Source organism: Petaurus breviceps, unplaced genomic scaffold (genome assembly GCF_028583685.1).
Source record: "Petaurus breviceps papuanus isolate PSGF00001 unplaced genomic scaffold, PetGlider_PUasm1.0 126, whole genome shotgun sequence".
In the NCBI taxonomy this organism is placed as follows: domain Eukaryota; kingdom Metazoa; phylum Chordata; class Mammalia; order Diprotodontia; family Petauridae; genus Petaurus; species Petaurus breviceps.
This window is the reverse complement of record NW_027185655.1, coordinates 9,676,964-9,692,327: the sequence shown is the minus strand read 5'-3', so window position 1 is coordinate 9,692,327 and position 15,364 is coordinate 9,676,964. Positions and strand designations below refer to the sequence as shown.

Sequence of the window (15,364 nt, the reverse complement as noted above, 5' to 3'; positions counted from 1 at the left end):
AAGGAAGGAAGGAAGGAAGGAAGGAAGGAAGGGAGGAAAAGAAAGAAAGAGAAATTAAATGGGAATCTTTGGGGAGTTTTGCAGAAGCTGCAGACAACATGCAAAGGCCAGACACAAGATGACACAGAAAGTTTAGAAACTCAGAAACATTTAAAATATATGTATAATATTGCATAATATCAACATATTTTATCTTCAAATACCATAATAATTCAGATTTCTTCTCTGGTTCAAAGAGAGGGCCAAAAAATTTTACACAGATTTTCCAGACCATGGAGGGCACTGAGCCCCTAACCCCCTGTGATGTGGGAGGGATAACTATTTCAAGCATTAAAGACATCATAGGCAGTTAGGTGGCACAGTGGATAGGGTGCTGGGCCTGAAGTCAGGACAACTTAAGTTCAAGTACAGCCTCAGAAACTTACTAGTTGTATGACTCTGGACAAGTCACTTAACCTGAGTTTGCCTCAGTTTCCTCAGCCATAAAATATAAATAATAATAGTACCTTACCTTATAGGGCTGTTGTGAAGATTAAATGAGATAATATTTGCTAAAAAAAAAAAACAACTAAATAAACAAAGGTTTGGTCCATTGACTGTTCCTTTCTTTTTCCTGAAATGTTTAAAATGATGTAAATAAAATCACCTACAAAGTTACACACTTTACAAGCATTCACATATCTTTCAACAATTACCGTATCTTAAAACTGAACAATGAGTTACAATGAAGCAGGGTCAACTAGAAAACTTCCCCAACATCCTGGGATTATCCTGGTGAGTTTCCTGAATCTCACCAACTTGTAGCTTGTTTTTCTATCTACTCAAACAAGACAAGCCTCTATAGCAGACAATAGTGTGGTAGAGAGAAGAATTGGTTCTGCCACAGATGGACTGTGACCTTTGATAAGTCACTTTACCTCTACTTTCCTCATCTGTAAAATGAGACTGAAAATCGTTTATAATGTCTCTCCTAGTTCTCAAATTCCATGATTCCTAAGACCCAGTTTCCCAATGTAACAATTAGCACAAGACCTATTTTTTTAAGTTATTAAGGATAAAAGAAATGTCCCAGATAAAAGGGATTTTGGGTTGGTTTTTTTTTTTTTACCAATAGTATAGTTTTCTTTAAAAAGAATAATCTTTATATCTTGTTTTCTAATCATTCCATGGCCCATAAACATTCTAAAATGAGACTGACACTTTCAAAATATACCATCTTCGTTCCATGGTGCCCACTTACCTGGCCACAGAGCAGCGGCTGACATTGAGCAGTGAAGCACCGGGGAGTCCCGTCTCTGCACACACATTTAGAACATTGGCTTGGCTGCCACTCTTCACCATCCAGAAGCAGACGGCCATCAAAGGAACAGGGCTCTAGAGGACACAAGGGCCATGTCTGATGAGCATGATGCTGCCTCCTCCCCCACGTTCCCCCATTCATACAATCCTTCCTTTTTCTGTCATGTCTGCAGTTCACATAATGCAGCCCTGAAGCAATGTCCTGCCTAAGGACTCCCTTCCCTTCATGTTCCCAAAATATTCATCTCTACTGTGCAGCCAAGGAAAAAGTTTCTAAAGCACTAAGAATTTGAAAAAACTAAGATAAAACTAAAAATTCTCCATTGTTTCCAGAAGCATTACTCCTTTTGGAGTTCAGAGTTCATCTATCTAAACCAGTTGACAATCAATTTCAAGGGGAGGTGGGGGGATTGGAAATGATAGCATCTGAGAACGTACTTCTACCACTTTCTGAGTATCTTCCCAGGGTCATGGGAGGGGGCTGAAGGGATGAAGATTCTTCTAAGGAACAAAGAAACTAAGACCTAAGATGGTAAAGGAAATGGGTGTAAAAATGGGTGTAAAAAATCAGGTCTATTTTCCAAAAAAAGAAAGAATAAGAACCAAATGGCTAAAGGGTCTGTGAAGCATGAGGGTGAAGAATGTCCCCAGAATTTCAGCAGAGAAGGAAATTCACAGAGAATGGGAGGATGAAAAGTAGACATTACACAAGGGGATACCCCATTTTGGTAGGGCTAATTCCTCTACAGAGCAAATGAGGCAGCAAGAATAAATGAAAGACATACATCCTATGTCATATGTCTTGCAGAATAATGTGCAGAATATTTACACAATGCCTTGTGTAATCAAGGCAATAACCACCAGTGTTAAAAAGCCATTTGTATAGAGAATGTATTCATTTCTCAAAATACATCTACAGCCCAGGTGTGTGACATAAAATACATAAAATCCCCAGAGTTAGTATTACCTAGGGAGGAGAGGGTTAAGAGGGCTGTATTAGGTCCTCATGATTTATTTGGGGCCAACCATGGCCATCAGGGCCTCATGAGAAGATCTGTCTTTTGGCCCTCCTTATCTATGAAAGGAGAATGTTCAGGAAGCCAGTACAATGGAAGAGAGTTACTTAAGGAAATGCTTAGTTGTGCACTGGTTCCAGTGATGAGTTGGGGAGTCAGGAAAACTCATCTTAAGGCAAGACAATAAAAGAAAAGAAAAAGTTCATTAATCCTACTCACATTCCTTAATGATATTCCCCAAAGAGATACTCACTGCCAGGGCCCACACATTTCGGACAGCAGGCATTTTCTGGGATGGATTCCAGCTCTTGGGGCCTACATGAAAGATGTGGGCACGGCCTACGGGTGCATCTAACTTCTCCGTGACTACAAGAGCAAATAGTGCATTGAGAGGTTGTCCACTCTGTCCCGTGCTGCAAGAAAACAAGAAAGAAAATTTAGCCCAAGATTGTAGCTTTTCAGTAAACCAACCAGCCAGAGCCCCACCCTGTGTTAATTAATGGCTCACTGTGAATTTCTTCCTTTGGAAAATCTTAAAGTTAAGTTTGCCTGTTGGAATTGGAGAAATCAACATTCTGCTTCAAAAATCAAAGAGAAGACTTCCCAAAACACACATTAGAATTAATTCACCTCAGGGTGGCTAGGTGGCAAAGTGAATAGAACACCAGTCCTGGAGTCAGGAGGCCCTGAGTTCAAATGTGATCTCAGACACTTAACACTTACTAGCCATGTGACCTTGGGCAAGTCACCTAACCCCAATTGCCCTCCAAAAAGCAGAAAAAAAGAATTAATTCACCTCTTCTCTCTACACTGAGCAAATGTGTTTCTCACTGTTTCATTTTCACTTTTTCTAATTTTTATTCAATACCACTAATCTGAATATTTAATAACACTTGCTGAATGCAAGGCACTGTGGTTTTTCTGTTACACTGTCTGTTTATCCCGACATAAAGATCTGCATCTACTTTTACAGCAGCCTTTCCCTCTGCAGGCCTGTACAACCAACCCGTGGCACTCCAAAGGATTTCGGGTAGCCCACAGGCTGAAGGTTGTTCAGGCCTGCTCTAGGGAAAGCTAGGTGACGTAGTGGGCAAGTACACTGGACTTGGAATCAAGACGACCTGAGTTCAAATCCTGCCTCAGATATTAGGTATGAGCCTGGGCAAGTCATTATCACCTCTCCCAAACTCAGTTCCTGTTATCTGTAAAATGGGGATCATCCCTACTTTACACAGTTGTTTTGAGGATCAAATGAAGAAAAATATATAAAGCACTTTGCAAATACTAAAACATTATATAAATGTTAGTTATATTGTACAGGTAGGAGTGTCACTGAGCAGCTAGGAGGTATAGGAGACAGGGTGCCAGGTCTGGGGTCAAGAAGACTCATCTTCAGGAGTTCAAATCCAGCCTCAGACACTTACTAGCTGTGTGACCCTGGGCAAGTCACTTAACTCTGTTTGCCTCAGTTTCCTCCTCTGTAAAATGAATTGGAGAAGGAAAAGGCAAACTATTCCACTATCTCTGCCAAGAAAACCCCAAATGGGGTCACAAAGAGACACAACTGAAAACGACTGAACAACAAAAGAAGCGTCATCCCTGAAAATCTTGCCATGAGGAAAACACAAACTCAGTCTGCCCACTTACCTAAAATTAAAAGTTTTCAATCCACAGCATGTGGGTATCCAATCATACCAAATCCTCAAAACTTATTCTGTCAATGGTCAGCATATCAACAGAGCCAGAAGATGAATGCTATCATCCTTTATTTACCGAGGGTCATTCACTAATGGAGCTGGGGATCAGAAACTGAAGCGTTCTTTAAGACAAAAAAAGCATTTTCACTATGACATGAGGCTGAAGGTGAACTTCCACCCATGGGAGGCCACTACAGAAGTCACCTGCTATTTTTATTTTTAACAAAGAAATTTTTTTTTTTAAGTTTTACCACAAACACTTGGCAGGCCATTAGGGATTTGCTACCTACCCACCCCCACCAAAGGCTGAGAGCCACTACAGGGTGGGGAACCTGCGACCTTCAGGCCACATGTGGCCTTCTAGACCCTTAAGTGCGGCCTTTGTATTTGGATTCTGTCAAAAGGCGGCACTTAAGGACCTGCAAGATCACATGTGGCCATAGGTTCCCCTGTCTTAAAGGTTGCTGTGACTGCCTCCAGATCATATGCACAGGGTTGACACAGGTAGGAAGAAGCAAGTACTGACGCATAGATACATCAAATGCTTTTCTTTAAAACTACTGCTGTCACTGTTGAGTTCTCATCCACTTAGATGTCTGTGTTTGTACAGAGCCTAGTACTTTTATTCAATCGAGATCTCCTCCTGGGCAGATGTGATGCCGAGATGGAGAGCATTTCCCCACCTCCATACAACAGAGTACACAGAACCATAAGTACCTAATGAACACTTATTAAATCGATCTCTAGCAATTGAGTCTCATCATTTCTCTATGTATTTATATTTTAACTTTTATCATAATTATTGTAGTTATGGTTTTTAATCCCAGTTACCTTCCATTCCACTCAGCAAACACAATTCAAACTCAGCAAATTGTGTATTCATGCCTCCTAATAGATTCTCCTTGGTTGCATTCATTCCTGACTCCAAGCCACATAAACAGCTTTACCACGGGAAAATACCTTCCCTTCCTGTGGCTTCTTCCTCCAATTGGCTGTCTCTTCCCCGAATCTCCGGTCTGAGGGGCACACCTAGACCAGCCGTGTCTTCATTTCTCTGTAGGCTGTCCTCCAAATTCTTCAGCCTTTCTCTACCATGCCCAAACATTTTCCCTTTTCCCTTTTCCCTTCCCTCTTCCTTCTACCTCCACTCTCCATTCTGCCACCCTTTTCAAGATTCTTCTTTCCCCCAGCAGAAGGCAAGGGCTATTTTTCTTTCTGCTTACTTATTTATTCCTAGCTGTAAGCACAGTGTCCAGCACATAGTAGGTGCTACTTGACTAAATCACATCCTGGTTTTGTTTTTTGTTTGTTTGTTTTTGTTTTTTGCTTTTTGGAGGGGAGGAAGGCAGGGCAATTGGGGCTAAGTGACTTGCCCAAGGTCACACGACTAGTAAGTCTTAAGTATCTGAGACCAAATTTGAACTCAGGTCCTCCTGACTCCAGGGCTGGTGCTCTATTCACTGTACCCCACATCCTTCTTTTAAGTTACACTATATGTGCTTTTCTTTTTTTTAACATATGTGTTTTTATTATATTATTCCCTTTTTTATTATAACATTTTATCATATTATATTATACTCTTTTTATTATAACAATCAAAAATAAAATAAGCTTTTCCATACACTTGTAAAACAAGAAGATTGTACATGAAACTATGGATCACTATCATGGACAGCTTGCTTTTATTTTTAAGTCTATAATAATTTAGTTTATTGTAAATCAGCAAGACTAGACACAGGTTCCAATAGCAGCTTCTCTCCTAGCAGAATGATTTCTGCTATAAATAAACTTAAGAATTTGGAAAATGGTTAAAAGAGGAATTTCATAATGAATAGTTTTAATGAAAGATATTCCCCAGAGAATGACATTTTCTGGTCATATACAGATACAAAGAAAATTCCTAAATTGTAAACAGCATTTTGAAAATCTAATAAAAAGCCACAGTTCTTAAATAAACCCAAATCTGAAAACTCACCATAATAAAAATAACCTGCAGCACAGGGCAGGGATGTCCCCGCAACTTGCTCTAATCAGCAGGTAGCAATAAGAATTTTAATACACTACACCAAAATCCCACCTTTAAGTCAGGGGCATTTGGCCATAAAGGCAATCAGGATGTCACTAGGTAAAAAGTGATAAATTCATCCAATCAGAAAATGTTCCCTAGGTAAACCTACAGTAATGTCAGCAAATCACCATGGGTGCCCTGCGATTGGTGGACAGAGGCATGCCCAGTCAACCAAAAAATGACTGCCAGGATGGACAGGGACCAGTGACTATTTCTAGGTCATAAGACACTACATACATATCAATGGGACAAAGAGGTTGTCTGTCAGGAACCCCACACGTGAGGGGTTTTCTTTTCTTTTGATGTTTGGGTGTTCTTTTTTTCCTTTTGATATGATTAAAAAAAACACAAATAAAATATGCTTTTCCAAACAAAAGATTGTTTATAGAACTATAAATACCTATCATGTGCAGCTTGCTCTTCTTTTAAAGTACATAACAAAATGAATCAGTAACTTTCAAAGTTGTTCTTGTTTTTCTATTATTCCTTCTTGGCTTCTTTCTCTTCTCACATTTGGGGGGAAACCATAGCTCTACTTGTCCCTTCCTCTCATCTTCCCCCTCTTCAAGTCTTTTCCCAGGCATATGAGTCTCTGATGCTATCTTTTATAATCAAGTTTATATGTGATTATTATTTGATAATATGCTGAAGTCCACTCATATCCATTTTGTGTCTCCTTGGTGCCCTGTGGGGGTTCGGCAATGTGTATTTTTCTGAGCCTGCAGTATTCCATAATATGAAGCAGCATAGAATCAACAGAAGAATACTGTCAGGCAGTCAGTCAGCTAGCATTTATCAAGAGCCAGGCACTATGCAAAACATAGTGGGTACAAAGAAAGGTGAAAAAAGTCTGCTCTCAAGGATCTTACGGAGTAATGGAGCAGACAGAAGGCAAACAACTACGTATGTACAAGGTACAGACTGGCTAAATTGGAGGTGGTCTCAAAAGGAAGGCACTAAGATTAAGAAGGACCAGGAAAAGCTTACAGAAGGTGGGATTTTAGCTAAGACTGGAAGAAATCTAGGAGGAAGAGGAAGAGAATTCCAAGCATACGAGACACCCCCAAGAAAATGCTTTGAGTCCAGAGATGGAATGAATGCCATGTTCAACAAAGAGGGCAATGTCCCTGGATTGAAGAATACTGTAGGGGAGTTAGGTGTGGAAAAGACTGGGAGGGCAGGAAGAGACCAGTAGGAATTTGAAGCTCACGGTCATTAACACCACCCCTAGTCTGCAAACTGTATTTCAGCTGCCTCGCAAGAATGAAGGTAAGACTTTACATGGGAATTTATATTCTAAATGGCTCTTGCCCTTCGCTACCATCTCTCTCTGCACTTGGCAAGAAGGCCAAGTGTCTGCTGGCTTCTAGGCCTTTTCTATGCCTTTTGGCATCATCATAGTGGTAATTGATTTATACTAGTTAAACTATCTTAGACATGGTAACTCAATTTCATTCAGTAAGCATCATTTTAAGAGGCTGCAAACAGAATACACTGTGCCCTAGCAATAGGGATTCAGAGACAAAATAAAAACAAAGACCCTGCCTACAAGAAGTTACATTCTAAGTGGGTGAGGGGAGGCTGAGGCAGGGCGATCAGGAATAAAATATTTTAAGAGATAAACACAACACAACTTGAAAGCACTAAAAGTAATAACAATACATGGATAGGATAAGCAGGGAGGAAGCGGGCATTTGGGAACCCATCTCATCACCTCTTCCTTTTTCCATGTTCAATTTTTCAGCATTCACAGAGACAGGGTTAGGGTTAGGAATCAGACGACTGCTTTGATATAGGGGGAGAAAATTCCTTCTACCAGCATAAGATGGCACCTTCTTTGCAACTTATAGCTTTACAGTTTCTTAGAGCATACAGAGGCCAAAGAAATGACTTACCCAAGGTCCCAGAGCCAGTGTGTGTCATATTAATTTTTATGTCCTTAACTGGTCCTATATTGTTGTTTGGCCTCAAGCTGTGTTTTTATAGGACAAATTCATGACCTCAGGTAAGGTACATCGCTATAGTAATTCCCCAAAACTTAAGACTACTGCTTCCAAATATCTTGACATTTCGCTTCATTAAAGTAAGGGCTAAAGTTTTCTTGTAAGACGAAATTATAGTCATTTGTAAACCATTTGTAATTCATACCAACTTTCATCCAAAGAGATCATAAAAATTAATTACAATGGCAAATCATTGGCAATTAACTGTCAATCACAAGGAAACTCAAGAGACAGAAGTCTAAACAGTGTTCTCCCTACACAATAAGAATTATGGGAAATGAGTGCATTCCACGGAAGAAAGGCACTGTTTAATGTCAGAATTATGGCAAAGAAGGTGCTTGGGAGCCTGCACAGAGGAGGTCACTAAGCCTGGATCGCCCACAGGTACTGATATTAACCATGCGTGTGACCTTAATACAACGAGTATAACTCCTGCCCTTCAGAAGATCACACTAGCCCCTCACAGTGGTGAGAACACACAACACAGTGGTGTTCTGAGAACCAATGCAATTTATTAAGCACCAGATTCCGAGTTCAAGGAAAACTGTATATGCAAGGTGTTATTTTTAATTTTTCAGTGTTTAATAAGGAAAAAAAAGGGTCTTATCCTTTGTGAAAATCAGCAGAGGTAGATTTGGGTGAGAGGAGGAGTAGAGAATTAGCAAAATAACAGCAATGATGCCAAGAACACAAGATGTATGGGGCGCCATCTTGAATCCATTCACATTTTTTTTTAAATGGAGCTTTCACTGGATAAAAGCAACCATGGCTAAGGAATGTTCATCTCTATAGAGTGCCTGAGCTGAGTTGGCTCTCAACATACATCTGACAGAAAGATAAAAGTATTTGTCTCGCTTACTGGTGTTAGGAAAAATAACTTTTCTTTATATAATTCCCTACAGTTATTAAGTTATAGATCAAGAATATTAATGAGGAACTAGGAATGCTGAGTGCATATAAAGCCTACAGAATTCATTTCTGCCCTCACATACATAAATCCAATTGCCTTTTAACCTTCCAGGCAGGCAGAGGGGAACAGACCACACCCAAATTCCTATATTCTAGCAGATGAGGCTATCACCACCTGTCATTTTCTCTTCAGGCAAAACTTTCAGAGTTATCTTCCCAGATTCGATATTATCTGGTGCTAGGATTAAATTAGCACTGAGAAAAAGAGGATTAATGGCCCTCGTGGCCCTGCCTTCACAAGAATACGTGTGCACATGGAGCGGGGGAATGTCTGCCAAGGTTCTCTAAGCAAACACTCTGGGGCTTGTCTCCATCACCTGCTTGGCAATGGTGCACCATTTCCTCTCTATCTCACACTGGGCACTTGTCCAAAAGTTAATTTGGAGGGAAAGCTGGGGGTCAGTCAGGGATGAAACAATCCTCCCAAATCAAGAACATCAGAGACTCTCAAGTGACCCGGCAGCCAGCCAAGTGGTTCAAGTGTCCACCTGACTTGTAGAAGGTGCTCATGCAAGGAAGGACTTGTCTTGACTTGACAATGCCTATTCTGGGAGCAAATGTGGTCCTCATAAAAAATTTAGGTGAAATTTTACATGGAGCAATGCAGCAGTTTCTTTTCTTTTTTTTTTTTCCAAATAAAAAATGTTTATTTTCTCCTTCCTTCCCATCCCCCAGGTTAAAAGAAAAAGAAAACCCTTATAACAAATATGCAGGGTAGAACAAAAGCATTTCCCACATTGGCCATAGGTGAAAATGTATGTCTTATTCTGCACTTTGAGTCTCTCACCTCTCCTTCAGGAGTTCAGATGACTCATCTTCAGTCTTCTGGAATTATGGTAGGTTCTTGTATTGAGCTCTTTCAAAGTTGTCTGTCTTTATAAACAGTAACAGTGTTGTTGTCTTCATATAAATTATTCACCTGGTTCTGTTCACTTCACTCTTCATCAGTTCATACAAGGTTTCTCTGGGATTTTTTGTTCCCTTTTGTCATTTCTTATAGCAAAATTGCATTCCATTGCATTCATATACCATAACTTATTCCCAATCAGTGGGCATCCCTTTAATTTCTAGTTCTTTACCAGCACACAAAAAGGAGCTGTTATAAATATATTTGCATATTTCCTTCCTCTTAAAAAAGTGTCTTTTGAGTATCACCCTTGTAGAGGGGTATGCCTGGGTCAAAAGGTATGCACAGTTTAGTAACTCTGGGGGCATAATTTCAAATCGTTTACCAGAACAGCTGGACCAATCAATTCACAATTCTACCAACAATACATTAATGTACCTGTTTTTCCAAGGTCCCTCCAAAATTTGCCATTTCCCTTTTTTTGTCAGTTCACCAAAATGAGGGGTACAGGGTAGAACATCAAATTTGCTTTAATTTGCATTTCTCTAATTATTAGTGATCTGGAGAATGTTTTTGCATGATTATTGATAGTTTGGATGTCTTCCTTTGAGAATTGCCTGCTCATATCCTTTGGTCATTTATCTCTCAGGGAATGGCTCTTATTCTTATAAAACTGAATCAGTTCTTTGTACATTCTGGATTTTTCCCAGTTAACTGTTTCCCTTCTATTTCAACTGCATGGGTTTTAATCAAACAAAAACTTTTCAATTTTATGCTATCAAGATTGTCCATTTATCTTCTGCAATCCTCTCTTTCTCTTTTTTTTTTTTAGTAATAAAACCATCACTACCCCAAGCCATACACATGAAAGGAAATTCCTTCCTAAATTCTTCAATTTATGATATGAAATTGTATATTTAAGTCATGTGGTCATTTAGTAACCATTTTGAATATGGAGTGGGAGAACTGGTCTAAACCTAATTTCTGCTAGGCTGCTTTCAAGTTTTCCCAGAAGTTTTTTTTTGGAATAGTGAGTCATTACCCCCAGTATTTGGATTTTTTAAACACTAGGATAGTTGGTTTATTTGTTTCTGGATGATAAGTAACAAACCTATTCTACTCTACTGAGACTGACCTCTCTGTTTTTTAACTGGCACCACACTATTTTGATGATTCTTTCTTTGAGGTTTATTCTGAGAACTCTCACAAAAGGGGGTGTTTTCACCCATGAGCTCATATTCACTCATAAATCTCTGCTTTGAATGGACATGGCAACACAATTCTGTTAATAAGTACCACTCCAACCCACTTCATACCCATTCCCCAACTCTTCACAATCTCTCTGCTAGGGGAGGCCTCCCACCTTAGGTAACCATTTCAATATACTTAAAATGCTAGAATATGTTCTGTTCATAGAAAGCTCTCCATAAACATTTTATAAGGTAGAAGCCAAAGGTAGTAAAGGGAGAGTCAGTACTGTTTGGAAAGAGGAGAACATTATTCTGTATCTGTTTCTTGAATATACTAAAAAAGGAAAAGATTCAGGAGAAATATATTATACCAGTGGCATGGTGAGATAGAAACCAAACCCAGACACATACTTAAGCCACTTAACAGAAACTAGAGCAAATCTAAGAAGAAAAAAGTCACAGTATCAACCCCAGAAAAAAAATCTAAAGGAAGAGAGAGAGAAATGTCAGCCCTAGAATCGCCAGGATGCACGAGGATACTCCAAAAACTTATTTCTCTCAAGCCAGCACTCTATTGATATGAGATTGCTATGGGGCATGATGGATAGAGTAGTGGGCCTGGAATAGGGAAGATCTGAGTTCAAATCCAGCCTCAGACAAGTTTCCTCAGACTCTTTTCCCTTGACAGATAAAACTCACTCTGTCTCTCAGAAAACAAGTTCTCTTAATCCTTTCTTCTTACTTCACACAGACTCTTGTTATCTTCCTCTAGAATAAGTTAAATTAAAACTCCCCAAGAAACTCTTCTGCCTTAAAGATATAGTATCAGGACCTGTAGTTCCTGTGGGAAGGGCATGTAATCTAGACTCAGGCTCCCGCCCTTTTCAGTGCAGTAGAAGACATTCTACAATGGCCGTTAGTGGGTTTTTTTTTTTCTTTCCATTAGCTGTGTAAGTAGAATTGTCTGGATCTTTAGCACTATCTGATTAAGCAGCATTAGGACTTTCTGCTGTGTTCCCATTGGAGAATGAAGGACTTCTTCATTCACACCATTTGGTAATTTCAGCACCACCACCACTGAGGCCATGTGGCCCCAAGAAATGGGCCTGGGGTCTTGACCTTTTCATTTATGCTTTTCCATTATAGGTGCAGGGAGAAGAGCTTCCAATCTGGTCCAAGAGCAAGGCCAGAGATACAAAAGCAACAAAAAATGCCCACTGTGCTCCATCAGGCTGAGCTAAAAACCCACATGGTTCCAACTATACTGTCAATGGGGTTGGGGGGAGCTACACTCAACCACATTTTGCATGATTAGACCAACAATATCAATACCTGCCAGTTCTCCAATCTCCCAAAAGCTGGTCCCCAACATTGTCCACAGGGGTGAAGCCATCTTCAGTGGGAATGCACTAAAACCCCCATTACACTTGAACCCATATTCCAATGATCATAAAATAGGACCATTCTTCCCATGAGGTTTTTTCTCCACTCTATTCACATCATGCATTTCCATGATGTTGCAGATCTACACTCCTACATGTAACACACAGACTATATGGTCCAATATACAGCATCATGGTATCCTCAAATTCCCAGCAAACACATACCACAGAGGAGGTCTCCTGTAGCAGTAGCTTCTATAGGTATGAAAAACTGGCATCTGGAACAATGACGAAACAGTGGCTCTCATCAAACACCAAGGCTCTGATTCAGTCCCTTGGGTGTAACTCCTCAGTCTCAGGTTAAAGAGTAGCCTGGGGCAGACATAACAAACTCACTAATCTATGCCCTCACCTTTATCATAAACAGAAAGTAAGGCATTTAAAAGTAAGATATTAATTCAAATAAGAGTCTTTCTGTGCCATACTGAATTTCAATTATTGCCTTACTATACCTGCACTTAGATGTAGATAGGGTCAACTTTGCAAGGAAATGATGAATCCATATTATTTTCTTTATTACTATGTATAGATATCTTACTTCCCCTCTATTTCCAAACACACCCCATGCCCAGAAAACCAACCCTCATAACAGAAAATAAAAAAGAGGAGGGGAAAGCAATTTGGCAACATCAACCAAGTGTGACAATACGCACATCTCCACATCCAAAGCACCATGTCTGGAGTCAGGAAAATCTAAGTTCAAATCCAGTCTCAGACATCTGCTAGCTGTGTGACCCTGGGCAAGTCACTTAGCCCCCGTTTACCTCGTTTGTAAAATGGGGACACACTAGAGAAAAAATGTATATACTACTCTAGTATCTTTATTATACACACACATAAACACACTTCTCCAGTATATATACCAATTCATATACCACTCCATTATCTTTGTCAAATATACATGTATTCTAATACACACACACACAACACATGCACACACACACACACACACCACTCCAGTATCTTTGTCAAGAATATCCCACAGACAAAGTCCACATGGACTCAGATACAAATGAACTACTCAATAACAACCACCACCACCATACCCATAGGCCCCCAACTCTCCAAAGAAGGGAGGGAGGGTGGACCACTCTATTTCATTAGATACATTATATATAAAATAATAGGCATAATAAATATATCTATTTCATTAGATGCATTTATAAAGTACTTACTATATTCCAGACACCATACAAATACAAACACAAGCAAGTAAGACAGTCCCTTCCCTCAAGAAACTTACATTCAATAGGTGAAGACAACACACAGAAGAGAGTTAAGAAGAGGTAGGGGATGAAGAAATGCTCACAGGCTCAGACAAGGTTCAAAGATGGCTGGGCAGTGAGGGGAACGCCTGAATCCAGGTAATATAAGGCAAGAGCTCACCTAGCTGAATCTAAAACAGTGTCCAAGCTCAGGGGAGAGGAAAAAGGGAGAGACCAATGGCTGGAGGTTTGGTATCATGATTTGGAGACATCCAAGAAGTTTTGGTTTTGGGGGCAGCTAGGTGAATAGAGCACTGGCCTTGGAGTCAAGGGGACCTGAGTTCAAATCTGGCCTCAGACACTTAACACAAAAACTAGCCATGTGACCTTGGGGAAGTCACTTAACCCCAATTGCCCTGCTTTCCCCCCTCAAAAAAAAGTAGTTTTTTGGTTTTTTTAACCCATATATAATTTTGTAGTCACTGTTTTCCTGATTCTATTTAATTCATTCTTCATTAGTTCATATAAGTCTTCCTATTTGTCTCTGAATTCCTCATGTTCATTACATCTTACGGTTCTATTACGTTCCATTACATTCGTGACCACAGTACAGCCATTCTAGCCCTGATGGGCATCTACTTCTTTCTAGTTTTTTACAACTATAAAAAGTGCTAATATGAAGACGCTGGCATATGTGCAGCCTTCCTGCTTCTGACCTGCTTGGGGCATATGCCTAGTAGTGAAGGATCCATACCATTTATATGGGATTTTTATTGTAAGCTCTTAGAAAAGTCTTTCTTTCATTTTTTTACATTTCTAAAATTGGATCCAAAAGGGCCTGCCTATGAAATTAGAAAAGATAAAAAACCCTGGGACAACATCCAAGCAACCTCAAACATCACTGTCTCTTCCCCATTTGACAATCCCAAACCACTTGCTAGCCAAAAAGATAATTCAACTTGGAGGCATGATAGAGAATGCCAATAGAATAAACAAAACCTTATCATTCTGAAGACTGTTCTCCAGAAACCTGAAAACCCAGCCTGGAAATGCAAGTTCTTAACAGATACTCTAACTTAAGACAAGGAAGAAAGTCACCCTCATCAACATAACATAATTCACATTTATATAATGCCTTAAGATTTGCAAAGTGCTTTCTACTGACAATCTGAGGAGGCAAGCACATTTATTTTCATTCCCCCATTCCACAGATGAGAAAAGTAAGGTGCAGAGAGGTTCATGGATTTGTCCATGGTTGCCCAGTTCATAAGTAACCAAAGTAGAATTTGAACCTAAATTTCCTCAAAACAAGTCTAGCATTTTTTACTTATACCATGACACCCTCATGAACTCTGTCTCTATCCCTCTTTCCATGCTGACCTATAACATCAGAAAACAACCCAGCTGCTGGACAGCACTTACCCCATGGGTCTTCCCTTCATGGTGGCACAGTCCTTTGGTTCTCAGCACACACTCTGGGCAGCACTGGTTGGCAGCTATTTGAAGCACTTCTCCCTAAGTATTTTTAAAAACAGTTCATTAAATTTTTTAAATTTAAATATAAGGAGGCAGAATTCTTTACTGAACCTTATGTCAGGGAGTATGCTCTCAATCTTGTAAGAATTTCA

At 39.8% G+C, this 15,364-nt stretch overlaps 1 protein-coding gene across 1 annotated transcript in view; it reads right to left on the bottom strand.

Annotated features, from left to right (window-relative positions):
- Positions 1-15,364, bottom strand: part of FRAS1 (Fraser extracellular matrix complex subunit 1) — a 485,111-nt gene that overhangs the window by 330,527 nt on the left and 139,220 nt on the right. Inside the window, exons 4-6 of the mRNA XM_069092754.1 lie at positions 15,159-15,251; positions 2,569-2,728; positions 1,241-1,374 (exon numbers count right to left, since the gene is read on the bottom strand). Of these exons, the coding sequence (XP_068948855.1) occupies positions 1,241-1,374; positions 2,569-2,728; positions 15,159-15,251 (387 nt within the window). The remainder of the gene's footprint in view (positions 1-1,240; positions 1,375-2,568; positions 2,729-15,158; positions 15,252-15,364) is intronic.